The sequence below is a fragment of the Symphalangus syndactylus genome, chromosome 8 (assembly GCF_028878055.3).
Source record: "Symphalangus syndactylus isolate Jambi chromosome 8, NHGRI_mSymSyn1-v2.1_pri, whole genome shotgun sequence".
Lineage (NCBI taxonomy): Eukaryota > Metazoa > Chordata > Mammalia > Primates > Hylobatidae > Symphalangus > Symphalangus syndactylus.
The window spans coordinates 109,637,943-109,660,302 of NC_072430.2; the positions used below are offsets into that span (position 1 = coordinate 109,637,943).

At 37.3% G+C, this 22,360-nt stretch overlaps 1 protein-coding gene across 4 annotated transcripts in view; it reads left to right on the top strand.

Moving 5' to 3' along the window:
• PARD3B (par-3 family cell polarity regulator beta) overlaps window positions 1–22,360 on the top strand; it is a 1,082,106-nt gene that overhangs the window by 612,025 nt on the left and 447,721 nt on the right. For all 4 annotated transcript variants that reach the window (XM_055290335.2, XM_055290338.2, XM_055290337.2 and 1 more), the window contains 2 exons: window positions 12,376–12,546; window positions 17,046–17,178. In XM_055290335.2, the coding sequence (XP_055146310.1) occupies window positions 12,376–12,546; window positions 17,046–17,178 (304 nt within the window). The remainder of the gene's footprint in view (window positions 1–12,375; window positions 12,547–17,045; window positions 17,179–22,360) is intronic.

Here is a 22,360-nt window from a genome sequence, read left to right on the forward strand (position 1 = left end):
GACTAAAAGAGACAATATGTGTCAAGTGCTTGGCACAGTGCCTGTCACCAGCTGCTGCTAAATGTTAGCCATCTGAGAATAATTTTGATATGAATAATGTCTGTCCTCTCCCATAGCAAAGCCAAGAAGGCCCCGTTACACTCTACAGAGCACCCCTGCACCTAGAATTCTGGCTTTGTTGAAGCAACTGTCTTCTCACACTTACCCTTCCACTTTTGTTTCAGACTAGATGTGGAGATAATGCCTTTTTCACTGGGAAATAAATGTACTTTGGATAGACACCTCTTCAGTTTACTCTTGGTTTAGTTAGCTTTTGTCGCATAATAAATAGTCATAATTTTTCAGTAATGTACGTCAATAATCCTTTATTTTTCTCATAGCTCTGTGCAGGGGAGCTGGGGTGTGGGTAGGATTCTCATTCAGGCTGGTGTCTCTTGATCCCACTGTAACTCTGCAGATCTGAGTGTGCTCTACTTCCTTCTCCTGCTCCTTGGATCAGCAGACTAGCTGGGGCATGTCCCTCTCGTGCCTCGAGCTGTCAGAGGGCCAGCAGCAGCGGGTGAATCCGCGGGCTCCAAACTAGCACACTGTCACCCCACACATAGGCCACTGGTCAAAGCAAGTCATATGGCTGAGTCCAAGGTGGAGCAGTAGAAAACATACTCCACCCACAATGAAGTTATGGCAAAGATGTAGATACAGAGAAGGGTAAAGAATTGAGTCCCATCACTCCTTCTATAAAACTGGCTCAGAAATACATAACCAGGAGCAAAAGAGAAATAGTAGTAATAGCAACAACAACAATAGCAATGAACATTTATTGTGCTTAGTATATGCTGGACAGTAGGATAGGTGTTTTATATGGATTATCTAACTTTATTCACATTGACATTGGATTATTTTCAGGCCATTTTATCAAAGTGGAAATTACAGATTAGAGCCTTTAGTGCATTTCCTGTGGTCAGATAGCCAGGAATTACTTTAAGATTTGAATCTAGGCAGTCTGACTCCAGAGCCTGTGTTATGCTGCACTGAAATGAAGGTTCTTCCATATGATCCGTTCATGTTCCTAGAGAGGAGGGCCCGTTTGCCTGGAGGTGTCTTGTATGGTGCTATCATCCTTAGCCAAGCCATCTAAATATGTACTAGGTTTGAGGATGAGTTCTTGGTCATGTTTGTGGATACCAGCTTGAAATTATTCTTCTTATTCCTAATGACAGCTCTATTTGCAGAATTTATTCCGAGTAAAATTGAAACTGAGATGACTTTTTGGAAATTAAAAGCAAACATCTTAGCTTTTTTATGGGCAATAACTTAAGCTCCAGCAGATATTGGCGAGCAGGTTTAATATGTATATCCACGTTTGTGTAAGTAAGCATCTCCTTACCTAAGCAGTTTCTAACAGTCCTGTTTCTTGCAGAAAGATTTCACTTTCCGTTTATGTAAATTTCTTTCCTGATGCTGGTCTGCTGAGTCAGACAATCACACCATTAAAAACCACTGGACAGCATATTTATAGCTGATCTTAAACAGTAAGAGGCATCAATCATGAACTTAGCCTTCTTGTGAATGTTTAGTATCCATTTGTCTTGTTTGCCTTTTGCAGTGTAAAGGGTAGAGGCCTGAGATTTGTTCACAAAAAATCTGATTAACCAGGAAAAAAAAAGTATTTTTCCATTCTACTGTTGTTCCAGTAATCCACTGTTACTCCTCGGAAAATTGCCACCCATTCTATGATTCAGGATTCTGTCTTAGGAAAATTGTTTTGAGACTTTGTTCCTGTCCCTGTTGAGAGGATACAAATTTAACAGACTACAGTGTCCCTGGGGCAGAGGAGAGATAAGCACTGGGAACATCTTTGTCTCAGCATTTGGCCCTAGCTTTTTACCCGGAATCAACGAAATAGTCTTTCAACCAGAGCACAATCTTTTTCTCCTGGCCCTTCATACCACTAATTAGTTCTCAAGGTGTTTTTCCCTTTAGGGAAGGTGGATTTTTTGAAAACTAAACTACTTTGAAAGATATGACCAAATTCTTCCTGTGCATTCTGTGTGCTGGATTCTCCTGGGGGCTTCCGTTGGTATAAACAAAGATAGGTTACTTCTTGCCAGACGTAAAACCCCTGAATAACTTGACTCTAATTGAGGGGATTGCTTTATTTTGTTTTGTTTTGTTTTGTTTTCCTTTCCTTAACTCTCATTCTACTGCTTTCTGTCATGTCATCTCTTGTTTGAATTATTTCTGATAGAGGATGTAAATCTCTATTTGGAAACAAGAGCAGCCAGCTACTCTAGGACGCCCTCTTGGAATTGAGTCCCTGACTCATTCTAAAAACCAAGAGAACAATAATTCTACCCTGCTCAGAATTATCCAAATGCTTAATCTCAACTTGATATTTAACTTCAAGTCTGTACATTAAGAAATAAAGCCCAGAAACTCTTCTGTGCATGCATCAGGCTGCACCACTTTTGATTACAGGCTGATTTGTCATACGGAGCTCTTCATAGGCCCCTCTGAAGCATAACTTGTAGCTATGCCTCTTAGTGTACTATGTGGCCATTGACCATAACAGCAAAATGTTGCTTCTTAGAGTATTGATGCCAATGTGCCTAAGCACTAGCATGCATTACATGTTGGTGGTTTCATTTAGTTTCTGTCTTTCTTCCTGGGCGTTTGCCCCTGACATTCAGTGTAATTGCTTCTATAACTAAAATATACTAAATACAAGCATATATGTCGACTGCTTCTGAAAGAATTATGAGCAGAATGAAGTTATGACCTCCATGAGAATGATTTTCTAACATTTTGCTTTTGTGGTTGGAATTTAAAGTGAATGTGGTAGTGCTGTTGCTGTTAAGTAAAAAGAAGTATCATCTTTGTTGCAGTTAGAAAAAATACCTTTCCCTAAATCCACATCAAAATTTCCCTAAATCCACATCAAAATTTCCCTAAATCCACATCAAAATTTGCTTTTTATTTTATGCAGGAAAGCACAAATGAAGTCTCAATGATCAGTCTGAAGATGTTAGATATTTTTATGTTCATTCGCTAAACATTTTAAATTCATTTTGAGATCAGTGGTTTTTCTTTGCTTTGCTTTTCATGTATCATATTAACTGAAAATTTTTAGTAAAAATTTTTACATCTAGTGATGATACTTCCTTAAGTTGCTTGTTTTGCTACCCTAAAGAATTACTTTAAAAATGTATACATAACTAGAATAGTGTTCTTTTTAAAGCTAGGTGAGATATTGTAATAACACACTGTAGTGAGAATAAAAGTCCCATGAAGTCTGTTGTACCAGTTCTGAATGGTGTTTTTGACTTCAGTATGCTGACTTTATGAGTGGTATGTCTCCTATTGAAACTTTGAAATAATAAGGTAAAAAATTCAAATTTAAAGGAATTTTTGCTAAAGGAAAAATGTCATATATCAGATAGATTGTTTAGGGGCTGCTAAATAGAGAGAATACATTTAAGACTATCAGTTATTCTCTAGAAAATTAATTAGCCAGGTTTGTGCTTAATAAATGCTCTTGATGATGATGAAATTAAGTGAAAGAAAAATGCCTGACATGGCTAATTGTAAATGTATGCACTCAGAATATGAAATAGACATAATTGAAGTAATTTGATTCCTGTGTGCTTAGGAAATTTGGGATTCTCCTTCTGAAAGATACAGGATTTCATAATCTGCACTGTTTAGTAATGGGCAAAAGAAAGAATTTGGACTAATATAAGCAATCATGATATTTTTAAATGACTAAACTCTAAATTTTTGGAGAGGAAATGCACAGCTCTAGAATATCCAGAAACATGGCGCTTGATCCTGAATCTCCATGTCTCATTGTCATGTGGGACATTTAACAGCATCCAAACTACTTAACTCCAGTAGGAGCTCCCAGCATGACTAATTTCCACCCCCATCTCTGCCAGTATCTATAAATCATGTGATAGATCTATAATTAATGAATTCAAAGGAAGATAAAAGGGACAGCTTTTTAAGGAAAACTAATGTTAAATGATTTCTTCAACTGGCCATTTTTCTTAAAATTTATAATGTTTTCTACTGGTGGGAGAACCTTTAGGATCCTTACTGGTAGTCAGTGACTTCTAAGCTTTTACCTCTGGCATAAGGACCAGATAATGTGAGTATGTCAAAGTGCTATCGAAAATCCTCAAATGTAAGAAGCCAAACACTAACATTTTATTTCTAACCACAAAGATGTGATACATTTTAAGGACTTTAAAAGCAGGAACTTTGCCTGGAAATATACATAAATTCATAATCACTATATACCCAATCAGAATTTGACCTTAAAAAAGGAAGTTATTAATTTAAACATAGGAAAAATACATTTTAGCTAATTTTCTGTTTTAAAAAAATCTGAAAATGTTAGCATATGTTAATTCATACAGTCAGGCTTATTTATGAATTTTCTACAGTAGTAACTACTTTATTAAAATGCAATATAACATTACTTTTAAAATCTCAAAGTAGCTGGCACAGTAATGGGCACCTGTATTTTCACCTAAGCAGGAGGATCACTTGAGCTCAGGAGTTCCAGACTGTAGTGCAGTGTAATCATGCCTGTGAATAGTCACTGTGCTCTAGCCTGGGCAACACAGTGAGACCCCATCTCTGTTTTTAAAAAATCCCATAATTCCAGCATCTATCATTGTTTTTTCTTGCTGATCTTTATCACTTTTGCATTTTTATTTCATGAATGGAAATGCAAACAGGAAATAAATTTACATGTACACTGTACTGAATGAAATTTTGGAATGCTACAACATTTTGATGTGTATTTTGGGCTCCGTGATTGTCTCAATGGGCTTGAAAAAAATTTAAGAGTTGATATTCCTAATGAAAAAGGAAATTGTAATCTACAAAAGTGGATATATCATGCTAATGATGCTTTGGCTCTGAAAATAGTAACTTTCTCCTGAAAAGCTATATTCATCTTCATTATGGGTACCTATAGGCCATATATATGTATACACACACACACACACACACACACACACACACACACGTAAGACCAGTTACTAGAAAAATGGACACAAACCAGAATGCTCAAATAAAACTCTGACCACGGTATGAACTCTGCATACATATACACACGTTTTTGTTCTAGCATTCTGGTTTGTACCCATTTTTATAGTGATTGGTTTTAAGCAATCTCAGTATAATACTAACAAGTGCAAGTGCATAAAAACCACCACCAAGAAGTAAATCAATAAGATAAGTATGTTGAAATGGCTTCCAAAATTCTAACCTGGTTAGGCATTCATGCAAATTATTCTTAATTCATATATAACATATATGCTTTAACAAGCTTCTTTTTAATCTGGTTTTCTAGGCCAAAGTAAATTACGAGCAGAAAATCAGACAGAAAATAGGAAAGGATGGAGAAGAAGCTGGAATGACAGGAAAGAAAAAAGTATAAAACAAGCACAGAATGTTATCACTATATAGTACACCGGAGAATATTTCTGATGGTTTGAAGTCAATACTTCTCAAACTTTCTTGCAGAAGAAATTATAAGATTCAATGTGGCCATAGTAGAGGCCATAAGTTGCAGTATATCTGTTTATGCCCCATATTTTTCCAGAATGATTTTAAAATGAAAAGATTTATAATACATTTTGAAAGCATTGTTTCAGAATGGTTTATGCATATGTTAATTCCTATAGTCAGGCTTCTTACAATAAGCCTGACCAACATGGTGAAACTCCGTCTCTACTAAAAATACAAAAACTAGCTGGGCATGATGGTACGCACTTGTAATCCCAGCTACTTGGGAGGCTGAGGCAGGAGAATTGCTTGAACCAGGGAGGCGGAGATTGCAATGAGCCGAGATCACACCACTGCACTCTAGCCTGAGCGACAAGAGCGAGAGACTCTGTCTCAAAAAATAATAATAAATAAATAAATAAAAGCTTCATATGCCCACAGGTGATTTGCTGCTGGGACTTCATTGGTTTGTTACATAGAAATGGAGTGAGGTTCTTAAGACAATAACTGAATTACATAAATTTAAATTTTACAATATCTGAACAAGTAGAGATAGGGCCAGTATACAGAAAGTAATCAAGCTTTTTTTTTTTTTTAGAATTCTGAAGGTTCTCTGAATATACCCTGGCATATTCAAGACAGCTTAGGTTCGTGAATCTCTCATAGTTACAATTTGTAGATGAAACTTAACACCAGGACCAAAACACCTGACTGACTTAATTTAGCAAGCACTTCTTGAACATTTAGATGAGTTAGGCAACAGTATATAGTGGGCTAGACACAGCATACTTAAAATTACCCGTTCTATAATCTAGGAAGGTAGTAACACAGTACATTAAATATATAAACAACACTAATATGATAAGAGCTATGATAGGCAAATGTGAGAAGTATTATGGGTGTTGAGATGATGGAGCATTTAATTCTGCCTGGGGAGAAAACTATGAAAGGAAGGCAATTGCTGAGGCTTGCTTGAGGTGAGGGGTAAGTAGACTTTGAAGAGGTGAGCAGGAATGCAAAGGGCATTTTGGGCAGAGGAAAGAATACGGGCAGTCACCAAGGTATGTACACCAGAATACAGTCTGTTGTGCCTGGAAAATAGAGGTCTTATTTGGGAAGAATGGACCTCTTCACATAAGCTGAAATGATGTGAAACATGTACTAACTTTTTTGTTTTAACAACTGTACTTTAAAAATCTTAATTCATTCTTGCCCTTCCATTGCAATTGTTTTTAAATGAAGGTAAATGATTTCAATCTGGAATACAAGGTTCTTTTCTTAGTTTAGGGTTTTGGGTTTTTTGGGGGGTTTGATTTGTTTTTTCAAAAAATGCAGTAGACAGATGTTGTCACAGAGTGATTGTAGGGCCCTGAGAAGGATTCATTGAGGATAATTCTCTCCCTCAGTAAGGTGCCATCTTGCCTGGGGCCCAGCCCTATTCCAGGGAACATCTGCTCTGCAACCTGAAGTCAAGCTTTGGGGTTTGGGACCCGGGTGTTGATAATATCCCAGGAGGCCATACCAAGGGCCCCGTTAGAAGCACGCAGAGGCAGAGGCCAACGTCTGGTCATGATTAATCCTCTCAACACCCTGGACTAATGTGGACTGGCCTTGGGCCACAGCCAGCTACCCCTGGGAAAGCCAGCCCACTTTCTCATGCTTCTCTCATATTCTTCAGTGGCTAGTTCAGTTCTTTGCCTTGGCTTTCTTACTTTTCCTCTGTATTCATTAGAATTTTAGAGGTAACAGGGCAGTTGGGGGGAGGGTTTAACAAAAAAATTCCCAAGCCAGGTGGATTAAGCCACACGGCATTGCCAGTAATCATGGCAGAGGAAGTACCCAGGCACCAGTGAATATACCACAGGGGATGAACTACAAGGTCGTTGGACCCCCCAGCAATCATAAATATCCTTTAGAGGACACATGGAGTAGCCTACAGCATACATAATGACCCCTCACCCCAAAGGATTATCTGGCCCAAATGTGCAATTGTGGAAAGACCCTGATGTAAATATTTGTTTTTAAAAAAGAGTATCTGTAGCTTTTATTAGATTCTCAAAGGAGTCTAAGAGCCCATAAAGGCTAAGAATCACTAGCAGATTGTTTGAAAACATGGGCTGCAGAGTGACCCAGACCTAGTTCACATCTGCTTTTAGAAACATGACTTGTAACAATTCATTTAACCTCTCTGACTGCAATTTCTTCTTTTATAAAATGGGGGCAGCAATCTCAAATATACAGGGTTTCTGTAAGGAGTAAATTGTCTGCTACATGTAAAGCGTTTAGCATGATGCACAGAGTAGAAACTCTTTGTCATTAATATAGTGCCTTTAATAATCTCTAGAAGTCTGAATTTAGAAGCAACGTAGCATAAAGGATTCATGTCATTAACCTTAGAGATGAGGAGACCTGGCTATGACCATACCCTTTGACAAGTCACTTAATTTCTCTGAGCCTTCATCTTTATATCTCCTAAATAGCAGAGAGTAGCATTTGTATCACAGGGTTGCTGTAAGAAATGAATGGGCAAATATATGCAAAAGACATGCTCAAGGACTAGCCTACATTAGGTGTTCAGTAAAAGGGAGGTGTCATACTCAAAGGTCTTGTCTCCTGGTCCTCTGTGCAACCTACTGTGATAGGACCAGCTAAAGCTGATGAGATTGAAACCATGCCAGGACATGGAGAAGACCTAACCTCATACCAGGTTTTTTGTTCTAAAGTGCACTGAAGAAGTTACATTTTGTCTTTACTCTGTCCTCCTGATTCTTTTTAATATGTTTTCCTTCCCTTTGGGAATTTCCTTTACTCCTTTCTAGCTTGAGGATGGAGTTGGTTATGGGGGGATGCCAGAAGTGGGGAACATAATTGAAGTACTTTTGCTTAGGAGTCTGATGGGAGTAATATAGGAAGAAAAAGGGGTGAGAGAGAGAGAGTGAGTGTGTGCGTGTGTGTGTGTGTGATAGAGAATATTGCAAGCATAACCCAGATGAAATAAATATCCTAGCATTACCAAGTAACATCCTTGAATATTTGAATTCATTTATGTAAAGTCAATTGAAAGTTAATATTCTCATGCCTAAATATTTACTAGAATATAATATTAATTTTAAAAACCATAAAAAGCTAATTTTCTTTGTCCAAATTATTCCAAGGCAAATGGTACATACACAATTTTGAGAGAGATTTGATGAGTTTTTGAATAATGAGCTCCTCATTGAATCAACTTCATTTTAGGTCAAGACTGGACATAGATGTGCATGTATGGATGTCTAACTAAATAGGTAGACAGCCTTTTTTTTTTTTTTTCCTCCTGTGGGTTGCTCTGCCATGCCCCTGCACAGTTTCCTGTCTCCATGTCTTCTGTTGTGTGTCTTGATTTTATATTGTCTTCCCTTCCAGGAGATATCTGGTAGCATATTGTCCTCTCTGGTTCCGAAAGTCTTTTTTTTCTTGAAGCATTACCCCTTTAGGGAGTAGTCATTGTCATCTGTGTAGAATATAGAATGGTTTGGTGAATAGGGACGCTGTGGAATTCAGAACTTGGGCTATTCTGTTCCAATTCTGACCTTAACTAGCTGAACAAGTCTAATATCTGTGGAAGTGCCTTTTCCTAATAGGTGTTCGATAAATGGTTTCTCGTCCTCTCTGGGCATCACATTATTCATCTGTAAATGGAAGAGGTTGGACGAGATGACCTCTAAGGACCCTTCCAGCTCTAAATTCTGTGATTATATTCTAAATGTTGGGACAACATGGTGCTTACTGGCATCACCATTAATGAAATTACACATCATTTATCTCATAAAGAAAAAGCACACACCAATAACAACAGAGCAGCCAAGCCTGACAGTGAGAGTGTGTGGATTTTTATTGCACCCACAACTCTCTGGTGATGCTTGTGATGAATGTGAATGTCTTTGAAAAAAAATTTCAGCTGCCCTGAGGTGACCTGAACTGTCTTTTTGTTTGGGACTTGGTTACAGGAAACATGCCCTACTTCAGTGTCATTCTGCATGCTTGAGATTTAGAATGTAACTGAAAATAAAAAAATAAAAAATAAAAAGTTTGTGCTTAATAACTGTTGATAGATTTTACCAAATAAAAATGTTCTCCTATCTTCTTGTCTGTTGTCTACCTCTTCACTCTGACCTTGTGTCATACTTCACAGAAAAGGTTCACAAGAGATTACCAGGTGGGATCTCACTCATATTTCCTTCCCTCCATCTCTGGAGGTTCCCATAAAGCTTCCATCTTTATCTTGTTTCTTCCTGTCGTAGCAGATGAGGTGTCCTGCCAAGACAAAGCACTGCAAAATCTGAACATTTCCTGTTAACCTCATTTCCTGTTAACAGGACTAGGACCAGGAACTGGATTCAACTCTTCTGCTTCCTCCTCCTCTTTAAAAACCACACATCAGTCTCCAGTCATCCTAAAATGATTTTTAGTAACAAGATTCAGCCCAATAGTTCTCCTTTCTTATATGACAATAGAGCAGAAATATTTCTCCAGTTGTATCTCACATCACATAACGAAACCATTCAGGGTGTTTTTGTCATTTCCCCCTTTTTTCTTTTCTTTTTTTTTTTTTTTTTTTTGGAGACGAAGTTTCACTATTATTGCCCAGGTTGGAGTGCAGCGGCGCAATCTTGGCTCACCACAACCTCCGCCTCCCCAGTTCAAGCGATTCTCCTGCCTCATCCTCCCAAGTAGCTGGGATTACAGGCATGCACCACCGTGCCCGGCTAATTTTGTATTTTAAGTAGAGACAGGGTTTCTCCATGTTGGTCAGACTGGTGTCAAACTCTCACCCTCAGGGGATCCGCCCACCTCGGCCTCCCAGAGTGCTGGGGTTACAGGTGTGAGCCACCGTGCCCGGCCTGTCATATCCCATTTCATGTAGCCTTATGCTTTTTTGTGCCTCACTCAAAATTGGATAACAGAAATGAAGAGATTTCTTTCTTGTTTGGTCTTTCCTGTAAATCTCTTTTCCAGACTTGCTTCAAATTAGGGTAAAGGTTAAGTGAAATGGGAAAACAAGAGGAAGGCAGGGGACATGAAGCTCTGAGGAGGCGGTCCACTTAAATAGTTTACATCTCTGACTTGATGCCTTTGTCTATTGATCCCATTACCCTGCCATCTCCATTTCTTCCCTGAGTGGGTGTGTCCTCCTATGGGCGTCCCCTGCAATCCCATGTGGCTAACACCCTCTCCAGCAGGCGGCGTGGGCAGTGTGTCTTCACCAGGGCATTGGCTCCGGGGAGCAGCAGCTCTCACCACACCCTCCGTTTTCTCCACTATCAGCAGAGGAACTTCCTCGGGCCATCTGCTACTGCTTTAGTCCAAGTTTAACGACCTGTCTGCACAGTTTCCCTCCCAAAGCTGTCTGGTTGGTTTCTATTGTTCATTGTGTGTGTCTGGCTATCTTATTTCTTTTTTTTTCTTTTACATTTTTCTTTTACATTTTATTCTGTTAATTTGACCACAAATCCCAGATACTTCTCACCACAAGAACTCTTTAATATTTTCCTTTCCCTATTTTTGTGTTGCACAGTTGTAGTCTAGAGACAAGAAACAAAAGGAATTGTCGTGGAAGAACTAAAGAGTCAAGATTCATGGAAACCTTTGACTCGCTTTCGTGGCCTGGAACAAGTTACATTTGGTGCCTCAGTTTCCTTTTCTGTAAAATGTTTCTGAAAATATAAATCTTAAATTCTTAGGTTCTGTGAGAATCACTAGAGGTAATTTATGGAAGAATTCTCTGTAAGGGTAAACTGTTATACTCCTGCTGTTAATTCTGTTGATTTTATTAGCAGCAGCAGCAGCAGCATGATAACATTCGTAATCACAGCTGTGCCTCATAGCAAGCACTTTCTACCTGAGTGTAGAATAGGTAGAGAGCATGTCCCCCGAGTCTGACTGTCAACATTTCAAGTGTCTTTGCTCCTGGACTGCCTTTGGGGAAATGCACTGTGGTCCCTTCCAGTTCTTTTCTAGGCAGAGCAGGCATCCCAGTGTGTCAGCCACTGATCTAGGCCTCTGCTTATGAGGGACTTCTGGCTGGAGATGGTCAGTGCCTCATTCACTCAGAAGTGAATGAGACCACAGTCTGGGCTGCCTATTCTTGTGCCGAGGTTCTTTGTGCTTTGTAATAAGTGGTATTTCTTCCTGAAGATGCTGGTTGAAAGTACTCATTCATCAGAGCCTCTTCGAAAAAACCTTGACAATTCTTTTTGTCAAGCTTTTCCACCAGAAGATATTAGGGCAAATTGGCCCTTTTCTACACACCTCTGTGTTCTTTGGCAGACGAGCAACTTTGTGGTTGTGTTAGATAAAGTTATGTGGTTTTTTTTTTTTTAGTACTGTTCAATAGAGCTAACAATGATATCAGGAGATACATTACTACTGTCAAGCACACAGCATTTATGCATGATTCCTCTCTGTGCCTGAAAAGGCAAATTCTCCTTTCAAGAGTTGTGACTACCTCCTTTGGTTTCCAAGCCCCCTTCCCTTGAGTCAACAACATGGTCTCTGCCACAGCAAATGGCAGAATCAGGTCAGATTAGCATGCTTGCCAAAGATTTAGGTAAGAGGCATTATACAAATGTCTAAATTATTGCAGCTCAGGACTCTAAGATTTCTAAAAAATACTTTCACACAATTCATTATCACTGGTATTTGTGACTATTTGATAAGCTCCAGAGCCTTTTTCTGCCATGGAAAATAAATCACTTCTAACAGCTAGGTTGTTTTTTTTTTTCTTTTTTTCATTTTTAAACTTGAACTTTTCCCCAAAACGCCACATGTCATCAGCATACTTTTCTCTGTTGAATACTGTTTTTCTTTCTTCTGCCTTAGGATGGTCGTCTGCGAATGAATGACCAGCTGATTGCAGTTAATGGGGAATCTCTTTTGGGAAAGTCCAACCACGAAGCTATGGAAACACTTAGGCGGTCCATGTCCATGGAGGGAAACATCCGAGGGATGATCCAGTTGGTGATTCTGAGGAGGCCAGAGAGACCAATGGAGGTGATGCAAATCTTGATTCTCCTCAGCAAGTTGCCCAAATTGCCACCAGAATGTGCAGACTTCCATTCCTAGTATGGCAGCCAGACTCATATTGAGAAAATATGCCCCAGAAGGGCTTTGATGGATTTACGTGGGGAACAGGTGGTTGTATATCTTAGGTATAATAGAAAGATGTAAAAATGTGCATATAAAGTAAGTCATTTATCAGATGTAACAGGTCTATAATTTCTAGTTTTTTCCCCCAGAAATTCCAAGAGCTCTGAACTTGTTCATAAACATCTTTATATACTTTTTTGTTTGATATGCTAGCAGTGTCCATACCTTAGAAAGTGTCTAATCACATGTGTACAATGTTTAATGTGGAGATCATTATAATGCAGTCCGCTCTCTGTATTCTCTTCCATAATCTGCATATAAAGAATACAGACCTGAGACTTAACTAATTTAACATTTGATTTATTAAACAAGCTGCTTGCTCATGTTATTAAATAAATGGGAGTCTTGTTTTTTGAAATCTTTTATTATTTTTTATAAGTTTTTAAAAATATCAAGAATAGTTTCACTTACACGTGGAGTCTAAGTGTATGATAGCTTTAATAATAATATTCCTAAACATAAAAATACCTAAACATAAAAATACCTAAACATAAAAATATCTAAACATAAAAATACCTAAACATAAAAATACCTAAAACATAAAAATACCTAAACATAAAAATACCTAAAACATAAAAATACCTAAACATAAAAATACCTAAACATAAAAATACCTAAAACATAAAAATACCTAAACATAAAAATACCTAAAACATAAAAATACCTAAACATAAAAATACCTAAAACATAAAAATACCTAAAACATAAAAATACCTAAAACATAAAAATACCTAAACATAAAAATACCTAAACATAAAAATACCTAAACATAAAAATACCTAAACATAAAAATACCTAAACATAAAAATACCTAAAACATAAAAATACCTAAACATAAAAATACCTAAACATAAAAATACCTAAAACATAAAAATACCTAAACATAAAAATACCTAAACATAAAAATACCTAAAACATTATTTTCTTTTATATGAAGAATAGTTATTAAATGCTCATAAAATAATTTTAGAAAAAGGTAAGAAGAAAAAATAGTACTGAAAGTTAAGAAAAACATCAGCAAATCACACATTTTGTCATATCGGGATATTCTCTAAGGCCAAATTGTGTTTGTGTAATAAGATAATATACAAAATTTAAAAAACTATTAAAAAAGCTAATATAAAATACTAGTTTTAATAAAGAGTTCAGCTTAAAAATTGAAAAATGAAAGCTTTATCAAGTTAATCAAGAGTTAATGGTAGTGGGGCTCATTGTAGTTAAAAGCTTCAGCTCTGGAGTTTTGAATTACTTGGGTTTCAATCCTAGATTTGCCATTTCCAGGCTATGTAAGTACATATGTAATTGAGTGCTCGGTATTCATAGATGACAGATATTGTTGTCTGTTTTATCCCTTAATGTGTCCTTGGTTACCACATGTAGTAGATGCTTGATAAATATTGAGTGAATGTAAATGTCACATCTGAGACTTACTTCATCTCAGAGAGTAAACTTGAGTAGTAAAGTTATATGCTCTATCTTACTTCGTTCTATTATCAGCCACTGGCAAGGAGTAACTATACCTTTTATACTCTCCTTTATATAAGCTTGTAGATGTTAAATAAATTTAAATTGTCCAATTACTGGAGACTAAATATAATGAACTTATTTTCAACATTTGTGTCTGCTTAAGTGACAGTGTTCCATAAATATTTAATGGACTTTACTTATGTACCTAGTTATAACACCCTTATCTGCCACTTCCTGCCCTGAGAGAATTGGCCCCATCTGGTTTAGGATAGTTCTTACTCCAGAGCCCTAGGACTCCATGGAACCCGTTTGTTGGAGAGAGTTGAAAGGATGGACTGCGAACGCCTGAGTCATCCCTTCTGTGCATCTGCATATCAGATCTCCCTTAAGACTTTTTAAACAAAGATACCTCAACTAATAGAAGTGTCTGGAAGAAACTGCTGTAGCATAACATACCTGTGCAGATAGCAAAAGTTAAAAACGAAATGACTATGGTTCTAAAAGAGTTAGTAGATGACAGCAGATAGGCGTTATATATTTTGGCTCATCTCGTTGGCACACTTTACTATTTGCATTCCCCTTTACTGCAGGTATGTTCATTTTAATTCTCACACTCTGGGATAGATTGACATTATTCCATCAGAAGAAACTATGAAACTCTCATTTGTTGCCCGCCATCAGAAGTGCCATGTTAATGTAGATCACCAGGGAATTGATCAAGAATAAGAACTGGGTCAAAAAGCAATTTCTATGAGGACATTTAAACAAGATCCATTTTTAGTTTTGCTAATATTTACATGCTTTCCATGGGGAATGAGCAGGCACTTGACTCTCGGCTACTGAGCATCTCTGCGGTACCCATGAAGATTAAAGAGCATTAATTCTTATAAAGACAGAAGAGTAATGTACAGTTTATCTTTATTAAATTGGAAAAAAATTGCAACTGTTTGATCTTCAAATCTGTGTTTCACTGTGTCAGAGCATATTTTGTGTGCTCATGTTTTTGCTGTATTCTCTGGTGGAACAGCACTTGCCCTCTGGTACAATAAAAAGCATCCATAACCTAGAAAAAGGTCTCAGCACTGTTGATACATTCAGGCAAATCAATTAGTTAGATTTGCCAGGAATACCAAAATGGTTGCTTGAACATTATATTGATATCTCAAAAATTGAAGAAGCTACTTAAGAGAAGTCAAAATATATAGTTGTTGGGATTTTTCCCGCATTACCCAGATGTACAAGATATGTAAACAGTTTTGATGAGGACCTTGTGAAGAATACATAATGAGCCCTTGATTGAATCAAAATCATTTTAAACAGAAACATATTTTTCAAAGGATGAGCTTGAGGTTCAATTGTAATTCTATTTGAGCCTAGAGACTTGGTATGAAAAAATGGGTTATGACCTGATTTTGTTTTTCCTTTCCCCAAAACATTTCCCTCCCTGCTGCCGGCTCATCGTGGCAAAAGCAGAATATGTTTAAAAATCCATTATATTTTTGATTGGCTGGGACACTAATGGAGGGCTCTGCAACGGCTCTATTTTACAGGCTGAATGCTTTAATTAGGCTGGTTACTGATCAGTTGTTGGGGTATCGATTGTGTCATTTATCAAAGAGCTGGGGAAGCAGAAAAAAATTTTTTGTTCTTGTTGTTATTGTTAAATCAAAGCACAAGGCTGTGCAAAGCAAGCCCTAGCTCTCTCTCTTGCTGCAGCTCCAGCTTTAATTTAGGACTAGCTTACCTCCTATACCAGGCTCAGTTTGACTAGCAGTTCAGAAGAAAGGGTAATACACTGGGTGTGGGAAAAGTGTTACAAGCCTTGACAAAAAGCTAAAGGACCTTCAGCAGCTGAAAACATTTTAATTATTAAGAATGCAAAAATGGAATGTTTTAGATATTTTGTGTGACTAGCTCGACACTGAATTTTTATAACCAAAGAGGAAAATATAAATCCAATGCATTGTTTTAGCCAAATGCTATTCTCAGAAGAGCTCTGGGAATCAGATGGGTGCTGCTGTTTGTGGTACATTCTTCTCACAAATGGTCAAGGGAACAGCCATGAGATGGCTTCCAAATCATTTACCTCCTTAAAATCTGTTATGGAGACAAATAATACGAACAAGAGCAAACCCCAATTCTCTTTGCTCCAACCTTTTTGAAAAAAAAAAAATAGTTCAGAGTTCTCTATAATCAGCCTCCTCCAATAATTCCCTCTTCAGCACCTGTGGAAGTTGGATCGTAGGGGTGTTATTCTGGATACAGCAGTTTTCAGAAAACTGTGAATGTGTTTACAGACTGTAAAAATCAAAATAGGAAAGGGAAATATAGGGGGGAACCCTCAGGAGAACTGCTGTCTGGCGTTGTCACAGCGGTTTGATTTAGCTCCTGGCCAAAGACCTAGTATCTGCAGAGACACACTGGTGGCATTTCAGAGGCGAACCTGCTTGAGTTCTGACTTGTCCTAGAGCATATGCACTTAGGCGCAGAGAGAGAGAGGAACCAGCTGGTTGGCAGAGAAACACCCTTGGCATGAACTGTATTCCTGTGTTGACACTGCCACAAGCTGTATTCCCAGATGGAAGAAAATTTGAAAGAAGCCAGTTGTAAGTGGGAAAAGAGAATAATAAAGTTAATCCTCTTTTGTGTTGGCTATCAGCACTCCTAATCCTTAGCACCACATTGTCAGTACTTTTTATTTTATGCTCAAAGATGTTTTCACTGATAGGGCCATTTTGAGTTTCCATAGTTGAGGACTTAAGTGTAATAGACTCTTGAAAGACTATTCATACAGCGATCATTCTTTCACTTTGCTTCAACTGACCAAGTTGGAACATATTAAAAATGCAAATGTAATTTTTACTTTTATCTCTTAGGATCCTGCAGAGTGTGGGGCATTTTCCAAGCCATGCTTTGAGAACTGTCAAAATGCTGTAACCACCTCTAGGCGAAATGATAATAGTACCCTGCATCCACTTGGCACTTACAGTCCACAAGACAAACAGAAAGGTAAGAGTCTATTCATTTTATCCACTGCAAATGGAGTGAGAAAACACAAAAGTGTCTTTTTATCTTAAAAAAAAAAATAGTCAAGGGGAGTTAATTAGACTAAGTGCAGACTTTGTTACTCAATCACTGAGAGATTGGGGGGAGAGCTGACTCAGAACTTGTGAATCAGATTCCTGGCAATGTCTCTAGTTTAAGTGACACTTTCTGTGCTTGCTGCCCCAAACATGGAGGGTTATATATAAAACAAACGATCACTGGAGAATCAAAGATGGCAAACTGTTATTTTTTAAACTCTTCTAATATTGGAAGTTACCAAGTATAAATAAATGACTACCAAAATTTTAAACTGTATGGATTTATAATCCATAAAATGGTCATAGCGTGATTCACAGATGATCCTCGATTATAATATGAGTATGATGAATGGGTGAATATCCTAACCTGAAACCATCTCGTGATGGTTGGCATGTTCTTGTTATTGTCTTGCTACACCGTCTTGCCTTATTATCTGACATGGATCCCATTTCTAGCTGACTCCAGATGTAAAAAAATCCGGGTTTTCCTCTTTGTCTTTTAAAAAATATACTTCAAGTCACCAAGAAAATTGTTTTATCTCCCTGTATCTCTTTTCTTTAATAACTTGAATTTTTTATTACAAAAGCAATACGTATTCATTGCAGAAAATTTAGAGAAAAGAAATAAAAAGAAAATTTAATTTTACTTATACTTCTATCAAAGATCCTAATCAGTAACATGTATGTCTTTCAGGACGTTTTAATGAAAATATTTTATACATAAAGTGAAATAATGAAATGTATGTAATGTTTAGGAAATTGCTTTTTAAAATTAATAGCACATTATATGCCTCTTAGTCATTGAATATTCTTCTACAATATCACATTCAGTATTTGCATAGTGTCTTTTGAAGGTAAGTACCATATATTATGTAATCAGTTCCTATATTTTGAACACTTAAGATGTTATCATAATTTAACTATGTGGAAAGAAGTTCCAAGCTGTGAAATTACTCCATCATAACATACTTGTAAATCTGAGGTGGCTCTAGAATTAAATTGTCTCATTAGAATGGGATGTTGTTTTTTCCATGGAATTCCTCCATTTTAGCAAGAGTAGTAGCAACAGCTGCTATCGTTTATTAAGTGTTTACTGTCTGTTAGATACTGTGTTGAGTAATTTGCATGCAGACTCAAAGTGGATATTATCTTCGTTTTACAAATGAAGATCTAGAAAGTCAGAGAGAGTAAATAATTTACTCACGAATGCATGTTTGATACATGCAGAGTCTGGATTCAATTCCTGTCTCCCTGTCTTCATTTTGTCTTCCAAACCACAGCATGGGTCTGACTTATATTGGTCTCTTTAAACTATTGGAGTCCTTTCACCTACTGAGAATGCCCATTAGAAACTGACTTTAGACCAGGCACAGTGGCTCACGCTTGTAATCCCAGCACTTTGGGAGGCTGAGGCAGGCAGATCACTTAAGGTCGGGAGTTCGAGACGAGCCAGGCCAACATGGCAAAAATCCCATCTCTACTTAAAAAAAAAAAAAAATTAGCCTGATGTGATGGGATCATTACAGGCACATGCCTGTAATCCCAGCTACTATCGGCGGCGGCGGGGGGGGTGGTGGGGTGGGGGGAAGAAGAAGCTGACTTTACTTAGTATACAGATAAAAAAAATACTCAGTATGTCTTTTCTCACCTTAAAGAAATTATGGTGGCAGGCACCTGTAGTCCCAGCTACTTGAGAAGCTGAGCAGGAGAATGGTGTGAACCCAGGAGGCAGAGCTTGCAGTGAGCCAAGATCGTGCCACTGTACTCCAGCCTGGGTGACAGAGCAAGGAGACTCTGTTTCAAAGAAAAAACAGAAATTAAAAGTTTTCTTGACAGAACAAGATTGCCTTCTGAAATCTTAAATTGCAGTAGCAAAAGAGCCTGGGAAAGGAATGGCAAGTTTTCTGCAAAATAAAACAGCCTTCTTTCTACCTTGTGATCACGAATGTGGACATCTGTATTAAAATATCTAGATTTTATATAACTTGACTGGCATTTAATTCTCCAGCAACATGTGGCCCGGTGTCTACTAAGTCTAGAGTTTAATTCCTAGTTACGCCAATGACATCTAAATGAACACTAAGTACCTTTTGTTTCATTTTTAGTATCTATAAAATACAGTTATGTGCCACATAATGACATTTTGGTCAACAACAGACCGCATATATCATGGTAGTCCCGTAAAGATTATAATGGAGCTGAAAAATTCCTAATGCTATACTATAATTTTTATCATCATTTTAGAGTACACTTCTACTTATTTTTTTAAAAAGGTAACTGTAAACAGCCTCAGGCAGTTCCTTTAGGAGGTATCCAGAAGAAGGCGTTGTTATCATAGGAAATGACAGCTCTCTGCCTGTTATTGCCCCTGAAGACCTTCCAGTGGGATAAGATGTGAAGGTGGAAGACAGTGATATTGATGATCCTGACCCTATCTAGGCCTAGGCTAATGTGTGTTTGTGTCTCAGGTTTTACCAAAAAAGTTTAAAAGATTAAAAAAAAAAAGTATAATAGAAAAAGCTTATAGAATAAAGATATAAAGAAAAAATATGTTTCTACAGCTGTACAATGTGTTTGTGTTTTAAGCTGTTATTACAAAAGATTCAAAAAGTTAAATTAAAATTTATAAAGTAACAAAGTTACTGAGATTGAGGAAAGAAAATATTTTTTAGAAATGTAGTGTAGCCTAAGTGCATTGTGTCTGTAATGTCTATAGTAGGGTACAGTAGTGTTCTAGGCCTTCAGATTTACTCATCCTCACTCACTGACTCACCCAGAGCAACTGCCAGTCCTGAAAGCTCCATTCATGGTAAGTGTCCTAAGCAGGTGTACCAATTTTTATCTTTTATACTGTATTTTCACTGTAGCTTTTCTGTTTAGATACACAAATACTATTGTGTTGTAATTGCCTATAGTGTTCAGTAAATGCTATACAGGATTGTAGCTTAGGAGCAATAATAGGCTATACCACAGAGCTTACCAGAGTAAGCTAATCCTTCTAGGTTTGAGTAAGTACGCTATGATGTTGATGCCAGGACAAAATTGCCTAATGAAGCTTTTCTCAGAATATAGCCTCCTTAAGTGACACACAATGTATTTTCAGAAGACATTGAGATACTTAAGTACATGGAATAATATCTCTGCAAAGAATAGCAAAGGCTAAACTAATGAAACCATAGAAGTAGTTAATGTGTAAGGATACACCCAGAAAAAAAAATAAATAAGAAAATCCATTCCAAGCACATGCTGAAAATACAATACAATAATAATTTGGTTTGGAACTTCGATAGAATGTTCAGACTTTGTATATCTTCTGTACAAATAGAGTCCTTTGGGCACAAGCAGCCTCAGACAACTACTGGGAGATTTTGTCTGTTCTTTTCTTCCCAGGATGTAGATTTAGTTAGAACAATTTTTACATCAGTGAAAAAAATATATAAATTAACTATCTACACGTTTCCTGTTTCTTTCTTCCGAAGTGACTCCATTAAACATTATTTTTTCAAAAGTAGAGAAAATATATTATTATATTTTCTTTGTGGATCTGTGCTACCATACTAGATTATAAAATTTAGGCCTATCAAAACACAGACTCATTACATTTTCATTGTTAGTGGCCAGTAGATGAAATTTTCTTACATTTTATGTAAGCCTACTGATTTAGAGACCAAAAAATTATAGCAGAATATATAAACATGATGCTATAAAAGAGTATCATTGCCATCACCTCTTTGTAATATTAATGGCATTTTATATTTAGAGAACTATTGGGAGTTCTGAGTTTCAGATCCATGTCAGGTGGTATCAGGCCACTAAGGCTTATAAAACCTGAATGTTGATTGCCACTACCAGTTTTTTCAAGGATCTTCTTTAGAAAAACAAGATTAACTTGACAAAATGTAATGTCTAGTGAGGAGAGGAGCTGTTACAGCCAAAACATTGACTTTTTTTTTTTCTTTCCTTTTTCCTTTCCTTTGTGTATTTAAAAATCCAATGTTGATATTCTGTGTTCCATTTATTTTTGTAATAATAGCACATACCACCCACAGTTCTTGGTTTTTATTTTTTTTATTCCTGTCAAGCTGTTACACAGAAAAAAAGGCATTTTTAGAACTAATGTTTGTAGAAATCGTAACACCAGAAAATTCACATTTGTATTGAAGAATTGCTAGCAATGCCGGTAGTGAAATAAGTGTGGTGCTTCAAGATGGTAATAGGGATGGAGGCTGTGTCCCAAGGGCTTCCTATAAAATCCTACTAAGCATTTGAATGGTAATGAAATGCACCAACACTGTATTTTCTGAGGAATCTTGCTGGCAGATCTTACCCTGGGCTGAGGAATCGCCTCATGCAGTTTGCCTCTGGTTAGCATTACCTCTCATTTCACTGCACTTGTCTCCCCCATATAGCTCTTCTCCTGCTTCTCCTCTTTCAGCTCAAGTGCACTCCTGTCTTAGGCACCCACTGCCCTCAAGTCGCCCAGCATCACCCACTGGGTTAGGCCTTTCATCTCCATCTCAAATCAAAAGTTGTGGTTCTGTGACCTATCTCTCTGGATCCATATTCCCTGGGGTCCTCTGAGACACATCATAGTAGAATTATTTTTAATGTGTATCTTTCTGGGGACCAGCATGTATCTACTCCTCTATAGCATGTAAAGCACTACGTATGGAATGACTATCCAAGATGGAATTATACGTTTCAATTTGGCTAATGTTTATTGGATACCTCCATTGTGCAGAAAACACTATCGAGAGTGGTGAATGCGGTAGTATTATTGTCCTTAAGAATAGTCTGAAGCAGGGGTCAAAAAACTTTGTCCTTAAAGTGCAAGATAGTAAATGTTTCAGGTTTTGGACTGTAGGTCTCTGTCACCACTCAATTCTGCCATTGTAGAGCAGAAGCACTCATGGACAATACATAAACAAATAGGCATGGCTGTTCAGTAAAACTTTATTTGCAAAGGCAGGTGGCAAGCTGGTTTCGGACCAGGGCCATAGCTTGCTGACCTCTTGTCTAAAGTTACAATCTCTGTTACTCATTGTTTTCTGATGTGGCCTTGGTAGGATAGATCCCACAACACAAATAACAACACAAGATGATAATTA